Source organism: Solanum stenotomum, unplaced genomic scaffold (assembly GCF_019186545.1).
Source record: "Solanum stenotomum isolate F172 unplaced genomic scaffold, ASM1918654v1 scaffold36331, whole genome shotgun sequence".
NCBI classification, from domain to species: Eukaryota; Viridiplantae; Streptophyta; class Magnoliopsida; order Solanales; family Solanaceae; genus Solanum; species Solanum stenotomum.
In genome coordinates this window covers 31626-52921 of record NW_026033873.1, presented here as the reverse complement: position 1 = coordinate 52921, position 21296 = coordinate 31626, and the positions used below count along the sequence as shown (strand labels likewise).

At 33.6% G+C, this 21296-nt stretch overlaps 2 protein-coding genes and 1 pseudogene across 2 annotated transcripts; 2 read left to right on the top strand and 1 right to left on the bottom strand.

Annotated features, from left to right (window-relative positions):
* Positions 1-1514: 1514 nt before the first annotated feature.
* On the top strand, positions 1515-3753 carry LOC125852513 (anthocyanidin 3-O-glucosyltransferase 2-like). Its single transcript, XM_049532236.1, has 2 exons — positions 1515-2385; positions 3111-3753. Exons 1-2 carry the CDS (start codon positions 1601-1603, stop codon positions 3649-3651), a joined length of 1326 nt encoding a protein of 441 aa, XP_049388193.1. The 5' UTR covers positions 1515-1600; the 3' UTR covers positions 3652-3753.
* A 472-nt stretch (positions 3754-4225) lies between these two features.
* On the top strand, positions 4226-8383 carry LOC125852518 (auxin-induced protein PCNT115-like; annotated as a pseudogene).
* Positions 8384-9360: 977 nt separating this feature from the next.
* Positions 9361-13248, bottom strand: LOC125852519 (putative late blight resistance protein homolog R1A-3). Its single transcript, XM_049532246.1, has one exon. The coding sequence runs from the start codon at positions 13246-13248 to the stop codon at positions 9361-9363; it is 3888 nt and encodes a 1295-aa protein (XP_049388203.1).
* Between the last annotated feature and the right edge of the window lie 8048 nt (positions 13249-21296).

The window sequence follows — 21296 nt, the reverse complement described above, 5'->3', positions numbered from 1 at the left end:
AGTCAGAAACCATTTTGTATGTATGCTATAGTCAGACCTCTCTATAATAATCATCCTCTATAATAATATTTCACTATCATAATTATATTTTTGATGAAATCGATCTTTCATATTATGTTATATATATATATGTGTGTGTGTGTGTTATTATTACATCAATTTGTTATACTAGTAAAAAAAATATCGAATCAAAAAATATTGTTTACAAAGAGATTTGACTATAGAATTAAAAAGGTTTACATGTTTTCGGGTCAAATATAACCTTAGTACTTGTCTTTCCAGGTGTAAAGAACACATTGTCATTTAGTACATGCTAGTCGATAAATTGCGCTAAGTAAATTTATTCAAAGTAAAACGTTCTTTATAATCAATCAAATAGTATTTTTATATGTAGAGTTCAAACTNCCCCCCCCCCCCCCCCCCCCCTTCCTTCTCCACATCAAATTTCATATCCAATCAAACACAATCTGACGTCGAAGTAAGTAATGTACAAATCCTTATCTTCATTCCTCATTATCATTTGTAAATTGAATTCCTTTATTTTAGACTTAAGTCATTCACGGCCCCTTAAAGTTGTCCACATAATTCGCTTAAACACCTCAACTAAAGTTTGTACCTATTGAACACCTATACCCCTTAAAATTGATACTTATTTGACACTTTTTTGACAATCAGCCCATAATATGAGATGTGTGTAATATACTCGCTGTGACATGGCAATGACATGACAAATTGATGAATTAAATGATGACAGGTGTCATTCAAATCTAAAAATGTATTTTAAAAATGAATTTCTAAAAAACAACTTTTTTAGTCTATTTTTTTTTTAAAAAAACTAACTAAAAAATTTAAAACATTTTTCTAAAAAAAACCACCTACACACCCACGCCTCCCGTCTTCTTCGTCAAATCATGTATCACTTTTCCCGGTGGTATCGTGTGATCACAATGAGTAAGCCTTACCTCTTTGCCCCAGGTATTATGACATGGTTGCGCACCCAAGCTAAAAATTAATTCCCCTTTCAACCGAATAGCATAAAAAATTTTCACTAATTCCCTTCATTTTCTTTCCATTACAAATAATTTATTACAATTATATGAAAAATAATTACTTAAGGAGGGTGGAACACATTTTTTTAGCCATGTCAGCATTTTGTGTTTAATAGGAATGACTTTTAAACAAATAAGGTGTTCAATAGGTACAAGTCTTAATTGAGGTGTCTAAGTGAAATATGCGGGCAACTTTGAGTGGCCGTAGATGATTTAAGCCTTTATTTTATAACCATTTTATGGTTCATAATGAGTTTCCTCTCATATTCACACCATACCAATGTCACTATCCAAAGACTTTTCTTACCTAAATACTCGTCAAAATTCTCTTTGAAGTTTGAAACTTCAAATTTTCTATTAGTAAAAAATCACTTCTTCTATCATGATATATCTATATAAACTCTAAATACTTTGCCCACAAATAAATTAACAAAAAAAAGTACTCCATCACCATGAAAGCTTTAGCAGGATTAGGCCACATTGTATCAGCCATTGAATTTGCAAAACAAATTCTTAATAGAGAAGAAAATTTTTCCATCTCTTTTCTCATCATGGAACTTCCCTTAGACTATGGTGTTCATAATTTTATTCAATCACTCACTTCTCAACCTCGTTTAAAATTCATCGATATCTCCCTAGACGAAAAAACATCATCTGGATTCCTCAATAACCACGAAACATTCCTCAATGATTTCATCGATGGTCACAAATCACTCGTACGTGAATATGTTCACAACATTTGTAAAACAAGTTCATGTTATGGTTTTATTCTTGACATGTTTTGTACATCGATGATTGACATAGCTAACGAATTTAATGTCCCTAGTTACATTTACTTTGCTTCAAACTCTTCTTTTCTTGGCTTATGTCTTCATTTCGAGACCTTAAGAAATGAACAACATTCAGACACGTCCAGATACATGAACTCTAACGAGGCATTATCAATCCCAAGTTTTAAAAATCTTTGTCCTACTAAAGTTTTGCCTAAGCATTTGTTAGATTCAAGACTTGCCTCAACGTTGTTTTTTGATGGAATTCGTCGATTTAAAGAGACTAAAGGGATTATTGTTAATACTTTTTTCGAGCTTGAATCGTTTTCTCTTCAGGCTCTTTCAGATTCTAAGATGGTTCCAAAAATTTATCCAGTTGGTCCAGTGGTTAGTTTTGAAAAAAGTGGCCATTTTAGAAATAATTCACTGGAGATTGAAAGTATTATTAAGTGGTTAGATGATCAACAGGATTCCGCTGTTGTGTTTTTGTGTTTTGGTAGTATGGGAAGTTTTGAAGCAGAACAGATCAAAGAAATAGCAACTGCACTGGAGCATTGTGGTCACAGGTACTATTAATTGTAACTTTTTTTCTCCCCGTTTCAAGTTGCTTGTCTGGTTTAGATTTAGCACAGAGTTTAAGAAAATAAAAAGGACTTTTAAATTTTGTGCTCTTTAACTAAAGATGTGTAGCATGTGCCAAATTGTCAATTAATCTCGTGGTCTTAAATATGTCATATGTAAATTTGAAGTTAAAGAGTTGTCAAAAAGAAAAGAGACGTTTTTTTTAAACAGACTAAAACGGAATTTAAAGTAAGACAAACAAATTGAAACGATGGGAGTAACATAGTGTACATACATATAATGCATATATGTACCACTGAAAGGTGTGGTAAAATGGTCAAGGTTTCTTTATTATTAACTAGAGATGTTGTATTCGAGCCTTGTGAATGAACTCTTATAATTTACAACATTTTATGATAATGAGGATTCATATAACACTCCAACTAATAACTTAATTGATTGGAGTTAAGGGTGGTCTTTTAGTGGTATAATTTATTTTTTTTGTATCTTGAAGTGACTTATTAATATATCTCCTTTAAGGAAAGTTGTTTTCACCTGACTCTCCAAATTAATATTATGTCGTGCATGCATATGTTGGATTCTCCAAAATTACTCTATTTTTGGAAAATCTAATACGTACATATCGTTATTTTTGAAAAATCTGAGCAACATAGATTTTTATGCCTCGAAAATCTATTCCTAATTTTGTTTTATTGTTATTTTCAAATAGGTTCTTGTGGTCTTTAAGAAAATCTCCACCAAAGGGAAAAGTAGATATACCAACAAGTTACAACAACTATGAAGAAGTGTTGCCAAAAGGATTCTTAGAGAGAACAAAAGAAAGAGGAAAAATAATAGGATGGGCACCACAAGTAACAATTTTATCTCATCCATCAATAGGAGGATTTGTGTCCCATTGTGGATGGAATTCAATACTAGAAAGTGTACATTTTGGTGTACCAATTGCAACTTGGCCACTCTATGCTGAACAACAAATGAATGCATTTTTGTTAGTGAAAGAATTAGGACTTGGTGAAGAGATAAAATTGGACTATGTTGTTGATTTTGAAGGAAAAAACAATCAAGTTGATATAGTAAGTGCTCAAGAAATTGAAAGTGGTTTATTAAAGTTGATGGTAAAAAGTGAAGAGAATGAAGTGAGGAAAAAAATGAAGGAAATGAAGGAGAAGAGTAGAGTAGCTATGGAGGAAGGTGGATCATCTTATAATTCTCTTGGACTTCTTATTAAGGATGTAATCAGAAATATTTAATTTCTTATAATATGAAGAAGAAGCAAAAAGAAGAGAAGATATATGGTATTTGAGGAGATATGTAGTATCATGATTTATGGTCATTTTCTTAATATTTGTATACTTTTAATATTTATTGAATGTTTTCACTCTTCATTATAGTTTTCTTATTTATTTTGTATTTCTTTCAAACAATTTTCGTGATCCGAATCTATCGGAAACAATCTTCTTACCTTACAAAGATAGAGGTAAAGTCCGAATATAATCCACCCTCCTTATAGACCTCACGTAATTTATTGATTATACTTGATATGTTATTATTATAGTTGATTCAAAGAGAATAAAGAGCACTGAATATTTGTGTTTAACTAAAATTTGAATATACACGCATTACGCATATCACTTTAACGCTGGTACAAATTAAGTATTTAAAAGTATATATGCATAATATGTATAGTATATTTCACTCGATGAAGACAATTTTTTTTAATCATATTATGTAGTATAATAATTCTATTAAATTTAGAACAAAAAAAAAAATATTACTCTCACATGGAATGCTCCTTTTCAATTTTAATTCCAAAATATTCTTTTTTATTTTCAACTAACTCTAGCCAAATACTAGTCCAAACACCTACTGGTCAAACTTTGGTCAACATATTCTCTGAGCTCACTGTTCAGACGGAGATTCGCCGGAGAAAATGGAAACGCCGGCGAGTGAAGTTCCGAGGGTCAAATTAGGCTCGCAAGGCCTAGAAGTTTCTAGAATCGGGCTGGGCTGTAGAGGCATGTCTCCTAATCACGGCCCGCCCAAGCCCGAACCTGAAATGATCAAGCTCATTCAACACGCCATTGATCGCGGCGTCACCTTCCTCGATACCTCCGATCAATATGGACCCCACATCAATGAACTTCTCATCGGCAAGGTAAAATAAAATGTAACATTACTGCTTTAATGTGTTGTACCTTGCTGCTTTCCAAGTTGTAATTACTCCCTTTGTCCCAATTTATATCAAAGGTTCGAAATATGATGGTCAAAACTTAATTTTAACAGTGAATCCGGCTATAAATTCTTCAAAATGTTTAAAATGAAAATTTACATATATGAAAACGACTATACAAGTCGATATGGCTAATGATTCGATATTTAAACAAAATTTAAGAAATGGAGTTAAATGGATTATTTTTTTTGTTCTAGATATCAACAACAACATTTTCTAGAATTATTTGCATCTTATCAAATTACTTAAATGAAGTTTCCAATAGCATATACACTAATTGAGGTAGTTAAATATGTGCATTCTAAATTCTATTTGTTTAGGCAATCAAAGGAATGAGAGAAAACGTACAAATAGCTTCCAAGTTTGGCATAAGTTTGAAAGAAGGGAAAATGGACATTTGTGGTGAACCAGAGTATGTAAGAGCTTGTTGTGAAGCTAGCTTGAAGCGACTAGATATCGACTGCATCGATCTTTATTATGTTCATAGTTTGGCATAAGTTTGAAAGAAGGGAAAATGGACATTTGTGGTGAACCAGAGTATGTAAGAGCTTGCTGTGAAGCTAGCTTGAAGCGACTAGTTATCGACTGCATTGATCTTTATTATGTTCATCGGATTGATATCCGAGTGCCTATTGAAATCACGGTTTGACATCTTACTTCTATTTTTTTTTTCCATTTATTATATTTGAGGATTTCTAGCAAACTTGTTGTAGTACTGTTGTGTCACTATCTGTTGTTTCTTGTATTTCTGTTACTTCTTTTTCTAGACTACTATGAGCTATTTTTCCTTGAGTTGAGGGTCTATCTATAACAACCTTTCTATCTCTACGAGGTAGGGGTTAGGTCTGTGTATACACTATCCTCACTCAGACTCCACTTTGTGGGACTACACTAGGTATGTTGTTGTTGATTTCTAGCGAATTGTTGGATTGTGTGGTTTGTGTAAAGAGGTAACAGTAACCAGTTAATCACTTGGATAAAAGCAGATTTCACTTGGATATAGCTTGGCTAGATATCGCAAAAATCTTCTGGTCTTTTTAAAAAAAAGAATTGATTGAATCAACTGTGTGGGAAACGGTCCCGAGCTATTTTACTTGCATCCACTTTTATATTGCCAAACTGACATATTCATGAAGATCTTCTGACGCACTATATTTCTCAGACTCTTCAAAAGTGTTGACGGAGATGGGTGCGTGTCGGATCCTCCAAAGGCAGTACTTTGGGAGAGTCTGATTAACATAGCTGACGTGTTGTTTGTCAATCCATAAGATAAAGTCAGAGACGGAATAATGTTCTTCTGACAGTAGAGAAAAAAGGGGTGTACAAAAAGGTTGAATTGAATCTTATGCTATGTGAGAAATGTTATGTGTTTCTCACTTTCTCTCGAATTCTCGGAGGATAGGCCAATGCTTTGAAATTTTTGTGTTGATAAAGTATACTTTGTAAAAGAAACACTCATCTATGCTTACTGTAATTTCGTAGTTCTCCAACTATGAAAGAATTTTTCTTTATGTCACATTTACCCACTCTACACTCTACACTGTCACTGACGAAATGCTTCATGATGAAATCACAAACAACCTAAGACCTGTATATATGGAAATCATTGTGGAGATCAGGATTCTAGAAAAGGTTAAATCTTTTTGTATGACATGTGCAGTATGATATTATTTGAAAATTGACCTTTTAAGGAGAAGAAGCTACATCATTGTTAGCTACTACTATCGTTTTTGAAAGCATCACCGAGACAAAATTAATCTTCTACTATAAAAAAGTAACGTAAAACATGGGGAGAGAGAAGGATAGGTGGATGAAAGAGTGTCAATAAAGATGATACTCCTGTCAAATAGAAGAATCAACATTTCGACAATGGAGTATCTCAAGGCTTTATCTAACAAGATAATCGGCATTTTGTTTATTGTGCTTATTGTTATTATTTTGTTTTATGATATTGTGTGGCATAGTGTGTAGATGGGAGAACTGAAGAAACTGGTTGAAGAGGGTAAAATCAAATACATAGGTTTATCCGAGGCTTGTGCAGCAACAATCAGAAGGGCACACGCAAGGCATCCAATAACAGCTGTTCAGATGGAGTGGTCATTGTGGACCAGAGATCTTGAGGAAGAAATAGCTCCAACTTGCAGGTAATGTGTCTCTTAGAGTTCACTCTTTCAGATAACATGGAGGTTCTTCTGAGTAAATGCCTTTCCCTGAGAATTAGGAATTTCAATTGTTCCATATAGTCCTCTCGGACGAGGATTCTTCTCAGCAGGTCCAGAGTTGATTGAGAGCTTGGCAGAGGGAGACTTCCGCAAGGTTGGTCTAGTTTATTGCACTGTCTTCGATCTTGGGTGATTTTCATTTGCATTTAGCCATTTACCTCAATTAGCTGCATATCATAGGCATTTTTTTCCTTTTAAACCAAAATTCTGTAACATGTGTCATTGGCTTTTTGTGAAACTCTCCAAGCCTCTCCTTGGAAGAGCTCAACGTTAGCATCTACGTTGTGACTTTCCTATTCTTAATCAGCAGCTTGCTGATTAACTGAGCTTGACCAATCTACCAGTATTGATCTTGATGAGATTTCGTCAGTATTGATGAATTAAGGTTACGAAACACATGCTCTCTTATGAATAAGGTGATCTGAATACAAGATCAACAAGTCTCAACTTCTAGTGCAAATTCGGACATCAAAAAAGAACACTCTTTATAAATTAACATGCTTAGAGAGTACAAAAAAGGTACTCCTATCCCACAAAGAATGGCGGGTCACAGTGTCATGGTCAATGCATCCAAATTTTTGGTATATCTGAATTATAGAAATTTCACTAGAAATAACAATATTTATAACTAGAACGATACAAAAGTAGAGTTGTTTAAATGAAGTTGTCATCAAAGAAAAAACTGTTTTGACTCATTGGTACTGGGTAACTCTATCCATCAAGGCATAGAAAGATAGAAAGAAAGCACCTAGTGTTTTTTATTTGAACTTGAACCTCATGGTTCTCAATCCAGTTTGCCAACTCATCCTTATCGCTCGAAATCTCTTCTGATACAGCATGTTATAATTAACAAATAAAACAATACGTATGATTGGTATGGCTGATGTATGTTTCTTTTATCATTTGTTTTTTTCCAGAATATACCAAGGTTCATGCCTGAAAATTTTGAGCAGAACAAGGAAATATACGAGCAAGTCAAGGAAATAGCATCAAGAAAGGGATGCACCACATCACAACTTGTATTGGCTTGGGTTCTTCACAAAGGAGATGACATATGCCCCATACCCGGTACCACCAAGATTGACAACCTCAATGAAAATATCGAAGCCATATCTGTAAAGCTGACAACTGATGAAATGATGCAGTTAGAGTCCTGTGCTGCTGAAGATATGGTTAAAGGCGAAAGGCACGCATTCATGTGGGCAACTTGGATAAATTCGGAGACTCCACCATTGTCCTCCTGGATAGATGAATAATGGATACTTTCTCGTCTTGCTTTGGAAGAAGCCCCGTTAAAGCCCAAGTCAAATTCGAAGTAAAGGCTGAACCCGGGCTAATGGCAGTTCAGCATTTCTTTCTAGCAGGTGCAATAGAGACTAGGATTTACAAATCTACAATGTTCTGGACAAATGTATACACACAATGTAGTTTGCTAGTAGTCTGAAGTTCTTTTGCTAGTGCATACCTTTATATCCAAGTTTTACTTGTATTTGTGATGAAAATTTATTGTTATTCCCCGTGTACCTTTGATCCTTTGTGCGATAGAGCCCTTCCACACAAGACTCCTGAATCACTCCAAGTTTCGATTTTTCAATGATATCATATGGTTTAGAATTGTTTATGCTTAATGCATATTCAAGTTGTACTTTTTCATCAGATACCATGGCCGTTAAACACTCTATAAAGTAGAGCATTTATCCGGTTCTTCTCTATACTTGATTTACATAAAACTTGGAGTATCTCAAACTGTTAAATCTTTCAGAGACTCGAATCTGTATCCTCGTAAATCTATGCTTTACATTTTCTACCTGAGTTTTATAGATATGTATACGTTCATGTTAAACTACCTGATTTCATGTAGGCTATCAAAGGAATAAGAGAGAAAGTACAAATAGCTATCAAGTTGTTATCCAAAAGTACTACTTGGTGACGTTTTTTAAGAGTCGGAACAACATAGATAGCTTTTGTACATGTACTCAATACTTATTTATGAAGTGAGGCGTATGTTATGGATTGCTCCTAAATTATTTAGTACTAAGCTATCAAAACAACTTTCATTCAGTATTCTATTGTTGATAATAGGGAGGTATGCTTGTATTCAACCAGCATTCAATTGTATACTTTATTGAATTTTGCAGGTGTAAGATGAAGGGAAACAACTTTTATATTACAAAAAAAAAACAAGAAGCAATGTTTTGACAGGTTGTAAAAGAATAAAGCTGCATAACAAAGGCAACAAGAAATCACAGTGAAAGACCATCTAAAACNTTTTACAACAAGAAGTCACAGTGAAAGACCATCTAAACCATACAGAAAAAGGACAGGAGCATGAGCATGAGCATGGCTGCAACAATTAGCTAAGAAATAATACCATCCACTCTGTCTGTGCTTTTGCTGCAATTTGAAATCAACATGGAGCAATTAAGCGAAAGCAAGCATCAAATTAGAAGAAGGAACAAGAAAAAATATATACCATTGTTGTGATTACAGGCAGGTACATGTTTGACTCATAGCTTCCAGATGTCATCATTCTGCATTATACATATTGGTGTCAAGTTAGATGCAGGTAGATACTTAAAAACAAAACATAGGAGTTTGTTTCTACTTACTGTGATAATGACGTCAATACGGTCGTTTCCTTCATTCTCTTCAACATCTTTCTTAATCCTCTCAGCTGAATCCTCCAGAGAATCATTGTGGCAGTAAATCAACTTAATCTGTTTCAGTGTTGGAATATCTGCAAAGCTAAGGGGGATCTCCTCAAGTTTGTCACACTCTCTTATGACAAGTGTTTCAAGCAGGGGAAATGATTCCTCCGAGGCATCCCACCTTGACATACCTAACCTTACCAGTTTCAACAACTTAAGTTTATGGAATGTGATATCTCCAAGGCACCACTCTCCTGATTGAGGAAAATACATATCTTGTAATTGGAGATACTCCAGGCTTGGTAGTCCCGCAATGAAGGAAATCAGATTTTTTATAGGAATCCCACTTAGTACCAACTTGTTTAAATTTGAAGGCAATTGTAACCCAGAGACAATGTGGTGCTCCCCAAGGGAAAGGTGAAGTATTTGAAGCTGGGTAAGATTCTCCAATGAGAGACAAAAAGACTCTGCAGAATCACTATCACCCCCGTGAAATGTGATGTGAAGTTGTTGAAGATTAGGACACCTCCTTGATAACACATCCATCCTATCAATTGGAAATCTAACAATATTCTTTAATATCCTCAAATTTTCCAATTTAGAGGATAGCCCCTGCTTATCCTCTTCCAAATCAAATTCAGCTCTAAAAATATCAACATGCCTTAATTTTTCCATTTCCCAAAAAAACGCTGGTAACAGTATTGTATCATATTTTTTCATTTCCCTAAAAACCGCTGGTAACAGTATTGTATCATAGCAATCATTATTCACCATTAAAGTTTCAAGATGGGGCAGACGTGATTCTGGATCAAAATAGAATTTCGTTGCCTTAACTGCAAGGTACTTCAGGTGATTTAGTGGTTTCAATGTAGCTGTCGACAAATACCTCACTTTATTGGAACTCAAATCCAAGACCTTAAGAAGTAGCAATGTATGAATCCAATTACTTAAGGGAAACTCATGAGGATGTTCTCCGATTGTTATCAGTGACCTCAAGTGTTGGTGGAAAGGCTTCTGTGTTTTGATTCTCAGAGATGTAGACTTGGAAACGTTTTTACTGAAACTAAACCTCACTCGACTTCCCTTCCAATCCAAAGGTTGAAACTCGACAACATGCCTCTTCACTGTCTGCATAAACTCTTCTTTTCTACTCTCCTCCAAGCAAAAGTGATGCACTATATCATGAACCTGACAGTATTTCACTTTTTCATTATAACCTCTCTTTGAAAGCATTACCACGTTACTGCTAATGAGATCCATCAAGTAATCTTCAGCAGATTCACTGTTTTGCACGAATCCTTCCGCAACCCATAGACTTATCAATTTATACACAGGAATTCTTGCATCCTCCGGAAACATCCCCATATAAAGAAGACAAGGCTTTAAACAATCTGCTAAGTTATCAAAACTCAACTGCATAGTCACGCGACTATATTCTTCCGACTCACTATCAAGATAGTCAAATAAAGCATCCTTAACCTCATTCCACCAAGATTCTTCCGATTTTCTTTTTTTGATTATTCCTGCTACCAAGACAACCACAAGAGGCAATCCTTTGCATTTTTTTGCAATTTCTAGACTCACATATTGTAGTTCAGGTGGGCAACCTTCCTGCTGAAATACTTTTCTCTGCAACAATTGGCAACTCTCTTCTGTTTTGAGGAGTGGAAGAAAATAAGGATCAGTATGGTACTTGACTTTCTTACCCACTTTCTCAAGTCGAGTTGTTACTACTATTCTGCTACTCTTTCCAACGTCTGGAAAACAAAACCTTAAGTCATCCCATGCAATACAATCCCACATATCATCCAATACAATGAGATATCTCTTTCCTGTTAAACTTTTCTTCAACATGTCGGCAAGAACATCATCCTTATCTCCCTTGTCCTTGGAACCGGTAACTTGACTAAAAATATCTTGTAATAGATCTCTCCGGTTATATGTTTGGGAAATGACGCACCATGCTCGAACATAAAAATGAGAAACAATGTTGTCACTATTGTACACCTTTCTAGCAATTGTCGTTTTCCCTTGTCCCCCCATGCCTACAATTGGGATGACGTCTAGCTCCTTTGTACCTCTAATCAGATACTGAATCATATTTTTTGTGTCATTCCCAAAACCCACTATCTCCTCATCAGTCACTGGATTGCTATGTCGAGTTGGCAAGTGTTTAAATGGTGCTACCACATAGCAAGGCTGAAGAGCAACATCTGCTGACCACATCTCAGTCACCTCCGCATTAATTTTCTTGATCTCTTTTAAGATTGTAGGAAGTGAGCAAAAAATATGCAAAAAAGCATTATACTGAATAGAGTCAATGGCAACCTCAGCTTCATATGCCAAATTGAAGGTACGTCTCTGAAGATTTTGAGGAATTTTATGTTCATGGTGCACCTTTGCGACATCTCTGAAAGTGGATGATAAAGATGACAACTCCTCCTCTAAAATGGATATAAGAGTTGATAGCTCTTTCTCCAAATTACCTAAAAGAGGCATCATCAAAAAATCTAAATCAGATTTGGATTTTGACATCTCGTTCAGTTTCCTTAAAAGAGAATCCAGAAAGCTCAATCCACCAATGATGGGGAACTGAGATGGAGTAAATTTTAAGGATTTGTAGTAAGTCTCCACTTGTGCCTTCAGATCTTTAGTTTTCTCCAATATCTGTATCGAGAAAAGTCTTATTTTGCTAGTATCATCTTTAGAGCTAGGAAGAAGTTTTTCCATGACATATAGAACATCACCCACTATATCTCCAACCTTTAACAAGACCTCATTCAACCAGTTACCATTAATATCATGATTTGACACATCAGCATCAAGGAAAAACAACAAGAACTCTATTGCCACATCAATATTTTGAGCAGAGACATTGTTATCAGGAATTTTTTTGAGCTTTTGTTTTCTGAGATATATCAGCAGACTGTGGAGATGATGAGAAAATCCTCTTGGTAATTTCTTGTACTTGAAAGTTCTTGAATGAGTAAACTTTGAAGCCTTTAGTTCACTGAGAAAAATCTTCTTCATTTCCAGCTCCACTAACACAATCAAGAATAATAGATAAGGAGGTTTTTTCAAGATATCATTATACGCATCCTCATCCTCATTGCCATCAATATCATTTACAACATCAGAAAAAGCAAGACAAAAATGTCCCACATTGTTAGCCATGAACTGAATTCGAGTATCCAAACATTCCAGCTTCTCATGGTTGACGTAACCATTTATCTCTGTGGCATATAAATATGTCAAAAATCTCAGTTTCCTTTGAACAACTTTCAGTTCCTTTAAAAATCTGTGATTTATTTTATGGTTTTCTTCAGGAGGGTAAGACCTAGCACTTTCCAGGCTGAGTATCAGTAAATCATTTAGATTCTTTTCGAGGCAATCCATACATTCTGACAAATCAAGATCATTCAACTCATAATTATTATTTAAAATGGTATCACGTTCCACGAATTCCAACAAATGTGATTCTAGCCTTTCCAGATTAAGGTTAGTTTTACATTCATCTGGAATCCCATCCAATACCTGGTGAAGCATTGCCATAGTCAATTTGGCATTCTTTTTGTGTTTGACAAAGGAATCACGAAAAAGAACATGATGATACTTTATAACGGTTCTCAAAACTCTTAGCGACACTTCAAGTCCCTTAATTTCATCAATCTTGTCGCTATCCAGATTACCTCCACTCTTGATCCTTCTTAGGTGATTTAACATTTCCTCAATTTCATTTTCAGCCATCTTCTCTTGAAAAATTCCTGCAAGTTCACCAACTCTTGGAATTAGGTTTATTTAACAACATTTTTATTCATGTCTTTCATACCTAGTGTTTGTAACTATATATGTCGATGCTTGAGAAAGATAGTATATTTTATGTACCATTTTCATCTAACAAATGGTGCATATTATCACAGAAAATCACATTTCACTCACTTTCACATGGTCACTCAACTACTAGTCATTTTCTTTAGACAAAAGAAAACTAATATCAATGTGTGATGCTAATGATGGAGGGCGGACCGATAAGAGCAGGTCAAAGAAAAGGATTGACAAGAATTTAGGCTGGCAAGAATCTTAGTTGAAATTACACAAAGGAATAACCCAAATAGGAGAAATAAAAAAAAAAAAAAAGTTACAAATACATAACACAAGTTCACAACACTTTTGAGCTCGACGAGGCATATCCCAAAAGCTTGGCTCTGACAAGATGGTCATTATCATTGCTTATTTTTAGATCTCAAGAGCATCTAATGTGTGTCTAAATTGTGATACAAGTCGAGAAATTAAAACAAGTTTCATCTAAAAGGGGGAATTTTTTTTTCCTCACTTATAAAAGGGAATCATTTTCCTTACAATTGTCGTAGCTTTTATGTTCACAATACTTGCTTTAACTAACACTTAGGTATTATAATATACTAGTATCTAGGCACGTGTGCTGTATGTGTACCCGCGATGATGAGTATGAACTATTAAAAAATCACATAAAAATTCTTTAAAATTGTGTTTGAGTTAACGGTAATGTAAAAGAGTTTAAATATGTCATCGAACTTTGGGAAAAGGCTTGTTTATGCCACTCGTTAATAGTTGGCCGGCTCAATCATGCCACTGCATTACAGAAAAGGTCCATTTGTGCCATTATTTTTTAACATACATGTTTGATGGTTAGCAAAACCGTTCTTTCCACATGGCCTCTTATTACAGGTCCACATCACTAAAATTAAACTGATAAAAAAAGTTCAAGTATGCCATCAAACTTTGAAAAAAGATTCATATGTCATTTGTTAATAATTGGGCTCAACCATTTCATTGTCGTTATAGAAGGGTCTATTCGTGCTACTTTTTAACGGCCAGGTTTGATGATTTCGCAATTTTTTTTTCACGTGGCCTCTTATTAGAGGTCCACATGCCAAAACAAACCAACCTAATTTAATTAAATTTGAAATTAAAACCTGACTCATAACATCACACTGGACCCACCCTAACCTATTTCCCTTTTTATTTATCCCCCAGACCCTTAGATTGATCAATTGACAAGAAACATGGTTGAATCAAACTATTAATGAATGACATAGATGGACATCTTGTCACAGTTCAGTGGCATATTTGAACTTACTTTTCGACCAGTCTAATTTTGGTGACATGGACCTCTAATAAGAAGCCATATGGGAAAAAAATAGTGTTGCAAAACACAAGTCCTGACTGTTAAAAATCAATGGCATAATGGGTCATTTATGTAACAGCAATGACATGCCCAACTATTAAATGAGGTTTTTTTCTTTCTCAAAGTTGGATGACATATTTAAGCTTTTTCTCTATTAATTATTAGTACAAAGAAACAACTAATGAATTCCCAATGATTTAATTAAAAAAAGTGTGTGCGGAAGGATAGCACGATTAGTCGCTCAGTTGGTTGGATATCACAACTTTCACCTTATGACGGTTCAATTCCCCTACCCCCAATTTGTATCTATAAAGACATATAACCAGCCATCTGCTGTTGATCACTTCTTTCTTTTTTTAAGAAAATAGAAATTTAAAGAGGAAAACAAAAATAAAACACTTCTTTAACTGGTTCAACAGAGCAAAAACTAATTATTATGTGTGATATCCATTTTTTATTATCACAATATTTGTAGTTTTGGAACCATGAAGTTTATTGGTAAAATGGATTAATAACTCAATTGTTGTATCAATTTAAGAACTTTGAGATTTTTGAAAGCAATAGCAAGTTAATATATACTCATATCATGCAATTTTCTCTATTAATTATTAGTACAAAGAAACAACTAATGAATTCCCAATGATTTAATTAAAAAAAGGGTTGTGACTTTTCCAAAGGATTGTGCCTTTTTCAATGAGTTGTGACTTTTCCAAAGGATTGTGACTTTTCCGATGAGCAGTGACTTTTTCGAAAAGTTACAACTTTTCTTGTAAGACACAATTAACACCTATTCATACTACTATTTGTTAGCTATAAATAGATTAGTTTCCTCTCACTTTTAAACTACAATTTTTTTTTAAGTTGTGTACTCTTCTTCTTCTTAAAAAATCTCAAGGGTTATTTGCAACAGTTGATTAAGTTAAACACGAAATTTGTGGTATCACATAAGAAAGAGTTGGTGAACAAATTATAGCAAATCATTCAACAATTCACACTCGTATTTTTTCTTACGAATTTCATAGTTAACAGTGACGAAAAGTTGTGGGAAAGACAAAAATAATAAATAAATATGAAAAAGGTCACATGATTTGGGTAAAATATTTCTTCTTTGTTTTTTTATTTTTTATTCTCTTACCCTCACAGAGGAATTTCTTTCTAATTTTGCTAAAACCACGGGCATCAACATAGTCCATTGAATTATTAGTTTGGATGTTAAATCCACTATTTCAAAAATAGATTTTAACTTTTACTTATAATATGATAATATAGTCATGATAATAATTATTTTTTAATAGATATGTTAGTAAAAATGAACGGATCAAGTAAAGTTTTGGTGGCAAGAGATTTCAATCAAATGAAACACTATAGTGAATATATATGAACATATATTTTTGTTTTCCTTCTTCGTTGGTTATGTATTGTTCCATATATTTATTTTTTTACTTTTTTTATGTTTATATTGAGTATGCAATTTTTTTAGTATGAATTTCCTCTTATTTTGTGTTCATTTTAATTTGAGAAAATGTTATGTCACAAGATACACTCCTTGCTAGCTGTATAAAAATAGATAAGAAAATAGTGATTGATCATAAAATTATCTTAAATCAAATTAAAGACTCTATAAATAATACTGAATTTTATTCATCTATTAACTTTTATTATTGAAAAAGTTTAATATTTTATATCACGATACATCTCCTATAAGATACTAGATTCTTTCATTAAACAACAACTATATGATATGTGTTGACACCCAATTTTGACCCTCTCCGATAGTAATTAATTTTTGAGCCTCTTAACTTTATAAACGAATTAGAATAATTAGCTTTATAAAAATAAAAAAAAAATAAAAAATTCTTTTTTGAGGTTACTTTAAGTAATTTTAGTCAATTTTATAGCATTTCATAATTATACATGTAATTAGTGTTTCTTAAATATTAAAAAAAAAAAAAATCTCAAAAAGATCTTATTAAATCTCCAATTGAATTAGCTGAGTTTAAAGTATATTTGTAATTTGGAGCTATTTGGTTTATTAACATAATTATTTTGGAAGCTTGTTTTATTAATTTACTATAACTTAGGTTGTGATTATAATTCTAAATGATTTAGTTTATGAGTAAGTTAATTATTTTTATTTCGTTAAGATTAAGAAGCTCGTAAATTAATTACATTAATTCATCTTATTTGATTTTTAGCCGAACTTATTCTAATTAACTAAGGTTGACTACCCTTTTAAATCCCTAATCGGTTATAATTTAAATTTAGATGGCTAAAGCTTAAATTCAAATCCTAATCAATTAAATTTTATCCTTGACTCATCTAAGTTTCGGGCCCTTTCTTCATTTTTTAGCAGCCTTTTTCTTATTCCCAGCCCACAATAATGGACCCACTTTGTTCTCTTTTATTTCCAAATCTCATCAGCCCATCCAAATAACAACACCAAAAATCCAATTCATTTTCCAACAAGACCATCAAATACGTACAACAACAATAATTCCAGTCGGCCCACATTTTTAAACCACGACCCGGCCTTTTCCTAATCCACAAAGGAAATCAAAAGAGATTTCCAGCAGTTTCCAAACGTCTCAGCAACAACTCACGGTGTCCATTTCCATCGTCAGTTCAAATGGAGCACGCGTCGATTTCACACCTTGGACGCGCCTAGAGACTTGCTTGTCGTCTTCTCCTCGTCTCTGTCAACTCGTACAGATCTCTGCAGCAGCAGCAGACAAGCAAGCAGGCACGCGTTTCACCCCTTCCTCTTTCGGAATGGGGTGAAAATTGCGAAAAAAGTTGATCTTCCTTAATCGGTGAAAGAATTTGGAGTTTGAAATTCGAAATTGGAGCCCTAGAATCGTCTAGATATACTCCCTCCTTCCTCATTGTTAAAGGGGGCCGAAAATTTCCGTGTGCTAAAAAGGGGATAGCATAATAGAATAGCTGCACATACAAAATACGTTCTGGAAAGGGAGAGAGACTTGATTCCAATCCGAGTGCCATTATTTTCTTTCGTTTACTTCCGTCTCCTCCAAATCCCTTCGGATTTGAGATTCCGCCCAAGTTTTTTTGGTCGATCACTTGTGTTTGAGTTCTGTGGCGGAAGCTTGGCACTTCTAGCTCGTTCGGTCTCCGTTTCGCTGCTCAAAAAGAGGTAGATAACTCTTTCCCTTTTTCCTTCTTGTTGTTCCCAACGAGTGATTAAATCATGGATTATTTGTTGTTGATTATGAGCTGATTTTACATGATTGGTTTTGAGACTAAGTTTTTTTTTTTTTTTTTTTCTTTCTTCTCCACTGTAGTCTTTCCGAAATATTATATGTATTTCGTTCTCGAAATGATTTTATCGCTGGCTCAATCTGCCTTTTCTCTGTTTATTTTTTATTGAGTTATCTCGACTGGTCATGCTCGTTTCCATTTTGATCTGCTTATTCGTTAGTTGCATCGATATCGTTTGGTTGTCATTACGCTGAAGTTGTATTCGTGCCTCCATCGTGTGTTCATCACTCGATGTTTCCGATTTTCTAGATCGTAGTTGGGCATATATTCGCCTCCTTTTATTTCTAAAACATGGCTTGGTTTACTTTGGTCTTATTTACCTATTGTCTTGATAAATGTTAAAGCATGTTTACCCACTTTTCTTTCCCCTCTTATGGAGTTGTAAATGCCGAAGTCCTGCCTTACTCATGTTTGCAAAACATGTAATTTTCTGTTATATGTCATTAGCTTCGTTTGCTGTTTCATTCACGCATAAAACACCTAGCCTCTTGGGTCTGCAATATGTGTCAAGTTTGTGGCTATTGTCCATTTGAGAGTTTCCCTGCTAAGTTCAGGTTGTGTTTGGTGTGTTCACTGTTCCGCTTCATTTGTGCGCAAATTAATTAACTGTTCTTTATCTCTATTCGTTGTCTTAAAATGCATGTGTTAATTGGTTTAGTCCTTACTAGCGTTCTTTTATTATTATTATTTTATTTGAAATATGTGCAAAGTTGATGCACTCTCTTAATTTTATTTTATTTTAAAATTTGTTTTCACCCTTTATTTTTATTATTATTTCACTATTCTTAAGAAGGTTAAATTATAATATGCATCTTCCTTTATTGTTTGGAGTTTACTGTCGGTGAAGAATGAAAAGATGTTTGTGGGCATTCCATTAATAATGAATTAAATATTGGTTTATCATGGATTTTTATTTTTTTTTCCTAAGATTTTAGTGTTTCCTAGGATTTTAGTGCTTTCTCGGCCTTCTCACTTCATTTTATTTTGAGTTTGGTAGTATGTAAATATTAAAATACGGTAGTAAATAAATTTAGAATATGATAGTATAATAAGTATTAAAATATGGTAGTATAAGCATTAGGACACGGCAGTCTATAGATTTAAAATATGGTAGTATATAAAATGTTAGATTACGGTAGTATATAATTGTTTAGAATATAGTAGTATATAAATATTAAAGTATGGTAGTATGTAAATAATAAAATACGGTAGTATATAGATTTTAGAATATGGTAGTATGATAAATTTTAGAATATAGTAGTGTAATAAATATTAGTATATGGTAGTGTAGTAAATATCAGAATATAATAAATTCTCCTATATTATTCATAACTCTTACTTATTGATTCTCACTTTCGTGTTTGCATGTGAAACTTGTCCGGGTCCTCATGGACTCTATCCTCGCATTTTCCTTTGGGCCACGGAGGCCCATATCCCCTCTTATCCGAGTCAGCTAGATATCAAAATCGACGAACAGGTCTCAAAATTGAAAGAAAAGCGGAGCAAATCGGAAGTTGAGAAAGATTGGGCCAAAGCCTACCTTTATTTATTCGTAATTGTATTTTGTTATTATTGGGCCTAAGCCCTCGCCATTTTACTTATTATTACTTGTTAGTTCTTAGGACAGGTGAAAATTGGGCCTAAGGCCCAACATGAAAATGGGCCCAAATACTGGCCCAGACGGACAGAAAATCCAGACTTGGGCCCAAATCTTCTTTCCTTATCTATTTATTTGCTATAACCTGTTTTTATATGCTTATTTAATTTTAAGGTTCCCTAATCAATGCCCCAAAGGATACCCATTCTGAATTAATCGCTTAAACTAAACTATTCATTCTTCACTTGACTTAACAAATAAATAAGTTTTACAAAATATTTTGCTTAGATGATATTTCAAATTATTTTTTTTATATAGTTCTAACTACAAAATAGTTCAATTTCACAATTCAAACTAAGTTACAGTTAATTTAGCCAATTAAGTAATCGTCGGATAACCGCATTAGCGGGTGTTCTAGGTGCTTTAAAACCCTTCCTAGAACACTAATATGGACCCTCGAACCCTTTTCAAGTTTTCACTAGATTTCTGTTTTAGTCTTTTGAAAATAATAGTTTTCTTGATTTTTCTTTAAAAATTAAGTGGCGACTCTAAACCAGTCAAAATATATTTCTAAATAAAACAATATGTATGTGGCAGAAACAAGGAGAAGACTACAATTCTACAAAGATAAGGTAGAAACTTTAAGAAATGAAAAAGAAAATTCACCAAAGGTGATGTTGTTCATATATTATAATTAAATTATGCCATTGAAATATATGTATATATATATATTGGTCAAGCTAAATATTTGACCTACACTCAAACCTCTATTTAACCATCATTCATTATAACAACAAAGTACCTTTTTCTGTTGTTGTACAATTACTTCTCTATGATAGTCTGACTCAAGTATTAATTAAGTAATAGTATTTTGTAAAAGATAGATTGTGTATAAAGATAAAATATTGAAATATTTATGGTAATCCTTGTTAGTGTCATGCACATACTATATTTCAAGTATGAATATTTGAGAGAAAATTTGTACTTAAATGTTGTCCATTATTTATGTTCATAACCTCAAGAGGAAAGGCTATTGGTGACATTTTTTGTATTGATATTTTTTTAAAATTTTGTTGGTTACATTTGCTTACAAAATTGAGTGAAGTAAAAATACTACTAAATAAATGTCACTTTCTCCCCACATTTAAACTTTGAATGTATTTTGCAGTGTTTCAATGATATCTGGTCATTTTGATCTCAAAATACAAGTAACTCTATGACAATTTGTATTAATTACTTAAAAACATTTTTCCTATGTTCTTTCAATTATAATTATTTACTAAAAAGCTTTAATTTAGTAATATTNCTGATCCGGAGACGGGAGTGAGCACACGACGTTTTGTACTATTTCAGTCTCCATCTGTATATATAGACTTGTCTTTTACCTTTCGAGACAGTCCAGTCTCTGTTGTCCACTTTTGGGACTTGTACTCATTTTGTTAGTAGCTCTGTACTAGTGACTTCCAGGTTCTGGGAGGGATCTTTATTTGTATATATGTTTTTGGTTTGCTTCCGCCTGTTTATATTGTTATTTGTCTTCTCTTGTTTAGTTTCTACCCTCAGGCCCATTACTTGTTGTTCCGGGTTACGGGTTGGCTTACCTACTGGTGGGTTATAGTAGGTGTCATCACGACTTGAGAAATCGGGTCGTGACAAATATAATATTAAATAATAATCCTACCATATTATACTAATCATCATATTTATATTTATATAATTATTATATATTAGTAATAAGTCTGAGTTCAAATAATC